This window comes from Anabas testudineus, chromosome 1 (assembly GCF_900324465.2).
Source record: "Anabas testudineus chromosome 1, fAnaTes1.2, whole genome shotgun sequence".
NCBI classification, from domain to species: domain Eukaryota; kingdom Metazoa; phylum Chordata; class Actinopteri; order Anabantiformes; family Anabantidae; genus Anabas; species Anabas testudineus.
The window spans coordinates 14,910,427-14,916,426 of record NC_046610.1 but is presented as its reverse complement, the minus strand read 5'-3'; the positions used below and the strand labels follow the sequence as shown (position 1 = coordinate 14,916,426).

At 41.4% G+C, this 6,000-nt stretch overlaps 1 protein-coding gene across 1 annotated transcript; it reads left to right on the top strand.

The window, feature by feature from the left end:
- The first annotated feature begins 203 nt into the window (after positions 1-203).
- On the top strand, positions 204-5,272 carry LOC113161313. Its single transcript, XM_026358822.1, has 11 exons — positions 204-328; positions 721-869; positions 975-1,137; positions 1,640-2,023; positions 2,396-2,677; positions 2,767-2,790; positions 3,020-3,121; positions 3,215-3,245; positions 3,625-3,674; positions 3,830-3,864; positions 4,733-5,272. The coding sequence occupies exons 1-11, from the start codon at positions 259-261 to the stop codon at positions 4,817-4,819; spliced, it is 1,377 nt and encodes a 458-aa protein (XP_026214607.1). The 5' UTR covers positions 204-258; the 3' UTR covers positions 4,820-5,272.
- Positions 5,273-6,000: the final 728 nt, after the last annotated feature.

The window sequence follows — 6,000 nt, the reverse complement described above, 5'->3', positions numbered from 1 at the left end:
CCCCTCTCATTCTGTCTTTAGGAGGATGTCAGATGTATTAAGAAAACGAGAGAGAGAGAGAGAGAGAGAGAGAGAGAGAGAGAGAGAGGAGAGAGGAGAGAGAGAGAGAAGAGAGAGAGAGAGAGAGAGAGAGAGAGAGAGAGAGAGAGAGAGAGGGGGGGAGAGAGAGGAGAGAGAGGGAGAGAGAGAGAGAGAGCAGTAGTCTGTGTGTCAGTATTTTCACCTCCTCATTGAGTTTTACTCCTTCTTGTGTCAAAGATGCAGGTTGTCAGTGGAGGACGATCACTGTGGATTTACACTCTGTTATTTACTTCTCTACAACTCTGGAGTAAGTATCACAGTGTTTCTAAAAACAATCAAACCTCTGTACTTTGTCTAACAACTTAAATATATATGAATTATTTTCATATTTTAATATTTACACATTAATTCCTTGTTTTGGTGCTATTTAAAAGAACATGTGACATCGCCATTGACAATTCTGTTCATTGTACTTCAGGTACTTTAACAACAGGATACACCACGTACATGTTTAATGTTCTGTTCTAATTAAGTCACCAACTGCAATACTAAGTTTGGTACTAAGTGGCGTCACCACATGTAGTAATCACAGCAGTGTTTTTACACACCTGCTTCCCAACTGCACTGTTGCTCAAAGACATTTGTGAAACTGAGTTGATCCCTGCTGTAAGTTATACTTTTCTCTCTCCTCCTATCTAGGAGGCCTTTCTGCTTCCGAATCCTGTACAACTCTTCCTAAGCCTATGTTGCACATCTATTTGAAGTCAAAGGATTCAGTGGTCCTGGTCTGCCGGACCCCAGAGGGCCATCGTGGGGTAGTGTTCAGGTTGTACAGGCTCAGAGAGGAGGTAATTAATTTGAGAATGTGTGGATGTTTTCTGGCGTGTGTTGGACAAAAGTACCTCTGGGCTCCGGTGATTTACGATTTCCTGTATGTGTTTTCATTCACTAAGGTGGACTCAAAGGAACTGCAGTCCAGCGTGGACGAGGTTCAGTTCACCGTCAGTGTAAATAACGGAGATTCGGGTGAAGATGAACTGTTCTGCTGCCTGTACAAGGACCGGCAAGGATGTTACAGCGCGTTCAGTCCCTACTTAACGTTGAAGCACCAAAGAGGTGTGTGTGTGTGTGTGTGTGTGTTTGTCCATACACTGCATGTTTTAATAAAAATCTTGGCAGATGTTGAAAAGACAAAAACAAATCCTGATCATTATAAATAGCAAAAAGATGTTTGAAGAGGCTTCAGCTTTCCATTTAATGTAAAAAGCCAGAAAAGACGTGATACTGCACGTGCGGTATAGAATAATAAACACTCCCATCCGCTTCTGTCTAACCCCCAAAACACACTGCTGCTTGCAGGTGTCTCTGTGGTCTCTTATTGTCTTCTGCTCTGTGGGTGTGTGCAGTTATAAGGACATCCTGCACTTCATATGGAAACCACACACCCATACACTTAAAACACAGTGTGTGCTGGCTTGCAGTGGTGACGGTTACAGAGGCAGGTTTAGCTAGTGGTAAACCAAAGTTGACAGCATTAACATGAAATCTGTGCTGAAGTATCACCTGTAAAACTGAGGATAGTCATTTTCTTCTTCTCTCCTTATTTGTATCCGTCCAGATGCTGCCCCTTCTCCCTCCACACCCTCTTTGCCTCCTCCACTTTTGTCCGTGGAGCCCTCTTCAGGTGTCGTAAAACGCGGGGACATGCTGTCCTTTAGCTGCTCCGTCCCTGACCTTCCGTCTCAGTCACAGTCCAAGTCTGGCTCCAACAACCTACCTACCTACCTTCTGCTGAAGGCTGCCGAGCGAACAGGAACGACATCTGTTATCCAGCAGCCTCGGGCCAGCCAGGTATCAAGCCCCGAACCCCGGCCGGGGGTCTTCACTGTGGGGCCAGTGAGCGGAGGAGAGCAGGGCGAGTACACCTGCCTCTACCAGGTCACCAACAGAAGGAGACTGGTTAATTCAACTGTTAGCAACGTGGTTCAAGTCACCATCACAGGTGAGGTTGTCCCAGGTAACTGTTTTAATATCTGGAGGCTTCTCTTGATACACTGGTTTTCTCTAAATCTTTACTGACTGTATTTTTTATTTAAAACTTACTTTGTGCTTTAAAAGAATTCAGTGATATCAACCTCAGTCTGAATTTACATAGAAAAACAAGGTTAAGGAAAAAAACAAAACATTTCTTTGGGGTCTCATGTTAATTATGGACCGCCTTATGGCTCAAACATCTATTTTATGTTTTCTGTGACCATATTTTCTATGTAAATCTATCTTCACGTGGATATTTTTATAACTTAAACTTAGAAAATATCCCAGATAATTGGATTAATCACCGTGCACTGTGAATCTATCCTCTATCTCTCTCCAGACATGCTGCCACTGCCCATGCTTGTTCTCCAGCAGCAGACAGATGTGTGGCATTTGGTCTGCACAGGGTCTCCTGCCTACCCTGGTGCTGTGTTTTCCCTCTATCTGGTGGATGATGACCTTCCTGTTGCTACTCAACATAGCAACGCGTTCAACCATCAGGCCACTTTCGCAGTACCTGTCCAGGACACTCCAGTGGTTTTGTACCAATGCCAGTACAGTGTCCTCCTGGGAAGTAGCTGGCACCACTCTGAGCGCAGCCGCCACTTGGCTGTAAACAGAGGTACGTGTTCACACCTGCACTGTGTGTTTTTAGTACAGCTAAAGTGTCATTTCATGCAGAAAAGTGACTGTTTCTTTTTCATCTTTCAGGTATTTTCCCTCCTTCAAAATCAGGTATATGGTTTGCTCTATTGTGAATTCTTAGTGCCAGGAAGTTAAAGACAAAAGGCTGACTCAGAATTACTGGTTTAGTTAAAATACATCACAGCTGCCTGTGGAGTTTACGAAGTTAGAGCCACCAAGAATCATATTTTTCCTTCCAGTGTCCTGAATAAAAATACCATCACATCTCACCTTCCCTTTTTTCATCTCTTTCATCATAATGTGTGCATGATGTTTGCAGATATGCCAGGTCTGTACTGGCCTCTTGTGCTGGGCTCGTGCTCCGCTGTGGTTTTGTTCCTGTGTTCTGTGGCACTCGTGGTTGTGGTGGTTCATAGAAAAGGTACGAAGCTGACACGTTCACGCTGCCATGATTGTCTACCTTTGTGAAACTTACTAACCCCGTTTTCTACTCTTTTCTTCTTCTTCTTTACAGTTAAAGCAGTAGCTGAGAAAAAGAAGAAAAGGTATCGTGTTTTTGGTGCTCGTTATAGTCGCCATGTAGAATTTTTTTTCTGTTAATATTATCGTAAGGATGATTTTTATAGGCTGCACTGACGCTGCTGTGATAAATGAGAACCCCCCCTTAAAGGCAGTAAATACAAATATGATATTGTGAAGTCCCAAAATATCACTAAAACATACAACATTTATCTGTCAACAAGATCATATATCATATGTGTAGATTGGCCTGTACAGTATTTCTTTAGAAATCCCACTCCTTTCATATAATAATTCAAATTATCATTATAAGCTTTCCACGATCATTTCAGTTTGTTTTATATGCAACTTGACACATGAAATGACTGCACTGATTCTGTGGTATTTAATTATGCTGTATTTCAGGCAGGAAGCACAGTTCTGGTCTCAAGTCCACGCTAAGGATCATGTCGTCGGTGGGTTTTTCACACTTCCTCCTCTGGAGGAGGAAGTGTGCTCTTTTTTCAGTTTCCTCCCAGCAGAGTATTTTAACAGCTCTGCAACATATTGCATGGATATTCCAGATAAAGCGAAAGAGACAAACTCTCATGGTTATCTGTTGATTTTGCAGACCTTACACTCCACCGTTCAAGCTTCCTCTCTCAGGTAAATATGAATCACAACCAGGCTCACTGGATGATTCAATGAAGCTTGAAGTAGCTTCCCTCTCCTAACGTTTTGTATTACAGCATTTTGAGGTATCCATCTTCTCTGCTTTCTTTCGGTATTTCTGGTATTTCTGTGGTCTCTATGTTTTTCCTGCAGACTAACTAAGAGGGACAACTGTAAACTTTCCCGATCCCCTTTCTGTAAACAAACACACACCCAAACACATGTATCGCATACTAAACCCGTCAGCAAACACCCCATATCCCAAACACATTGTCAACTCAAACCCACACATATTCCTCATTAGTGCTGCTGTGCAGGGTTCGGGTCGTCCTCTCATTAGTTGTAATCACTTTCATTAATGAGCTCCATAAAGGGGTCTCATTAGACTCTGTGCGCTGTCACAGAACAGCCGTCACCACCAGCTGACGCAAAAGACTAACCAGCCTTCACGAAACTTTTTAGATTAGCCCTGAAAATTATATTTTACAACAACAGCATCCTGGGACTGATTGGCTGGAGGAAATATTGACTCAGATACTGTTTGTTTTGTACCAACTTGGAAATCCCAACATTGTGAAGAAGCAGAAGTGATAATATGAGGTTAATATGAGACATGTAGCCACAGGGGAACAACAGCAGGATGTTGGAGACTTTTCTTAAAGCTTATCTAAATAATAATTAATAGGTTGCTAATTACTCAAAATACTAAAAGTAGATTTTCACTTTTATAAGAAAATAACGTTTTGGGATGATGTAATGGTGATGATGAAAGTGATTCTAGGCCAAGAGTATGTGTTGGCCTATATTTAGTGATGGTTCTGTACATGAAGTATGTCATCTGTGTGTGTTTGCTTGTGTACAGGAACGGGCCACTGGGGACAATGAGACGAGCTTCAGATCTCCAGTATGGAGCTCCCTCTCCACGTTCACAACTACGACACAGCATTAAAAATGTCTCTCTCTCTCTCCCTCTCTCTCTCTCTTTCTCTCTCTCCTACACAGGACAGGAAGGGCTATTTCTGAATTTCCTGTGTCATGTACAGCAGTGTGCTTGTAAAAAGATATGTTTGTTTAAGAATGTTACATGAAATTCAGTACAGATGTTGTTATTATTTTTATCTTTACATACAGAAAATGTGCTTCGGAAATAACAAAACTTCACAGACCTTCATCTGTGACGTGTCCCCAAATCTCAAACGTCAAAGAATTCGACGTGTCCACCGAGTGGACTAAATGGAAATCAAATTGTTTTGCAGCATGTGCCAGAAAATGCAAAATATAAAATAAAGTCTATTATGTATTTATACTGTAAAGTTGAAAAATACCAATAATGATAATGTTTGTGTGTTTATAGTAATTATTTATATGTAGAGTAGCAAAATCTGAGTTAAAATAAAAGGTTCACAAGGAAAAACAAGGTTAGTCAAATAAATATACTGCGATAATAGTAAAAGTAGTGAAGTACTTCACTATTGGTCTGCTGTAGTTTTACTAAGCAGTCTGCAGAGGGCATCGTTTATATAGACTTTGGAATTTCTGATCATTTGGAAAACACAACTGCAGCACCGACTAACACACTGTGAGTTCACACACACACACACACAATCAGACGGATCGCATTAACAATGACAGATATCCCTGTGTTCACAGTGTGACTGTGACATGCATGAAACCAAACAACCCTGACGTATCCACAACAATTCAACATCCACAGAACAAATATAGTTATACTCCATAAATACTGAACAATCCTTTTTTCGTGATGGTACAAGTATCAACTATAAGAACATTATGTTATGTTTGAGCACCCACATCTATATTAATCCTTTTGTACGGTGTAACTAAGGGTGTTGTAACTTCAGTCTTTTGTGAAAGTAACAATGTATGAAACTCAGGAGGGAGAGACACCTCCCACGTATTTATGTGGTTTTTATGGTGGACAATAACTCAGAGAACGTCTGTCATTGCACTTACACAGGAAACAGCAGGAAGCCAAATCTGTACATCCGCACAGAGTTTGATCATATTTTACTTCCATAGCAGCACAGAGCTTTATATCAGGGGCACACATGCACACAGGCACTGGATTTTTTTCTGTCACAGACAACACAGATGATATGTGAGGATATG

What these genes read in the sequence shown, in the direction of transcription:
- LOC113161313 (XM_026358822.1), top strand. Translation starts at nt 259, where the DNA reads ATGCAGGTTGTCAGTGGAGGACGATCACTGTGGATTTACACTCTGTTA. An exon ending in TGTGGTGGTTCATAGAAAAG is followed by an intron (nt 3,122 to 3,214) that starts GTACGAAGCTGA and finishes TCTTCTTTACAG; the next exon opens with TTAAAGCAGTAGCTGAGAAA. An exon ending in CGCTAAGGATCATGTCGTCG is followed by an intron (nt 3,675 to 3,829) that starts GTGGGTTTTTCA and finishes TTGATTTTGCAG; the next exon opens with ACCTTACACTCCACCGTTCA.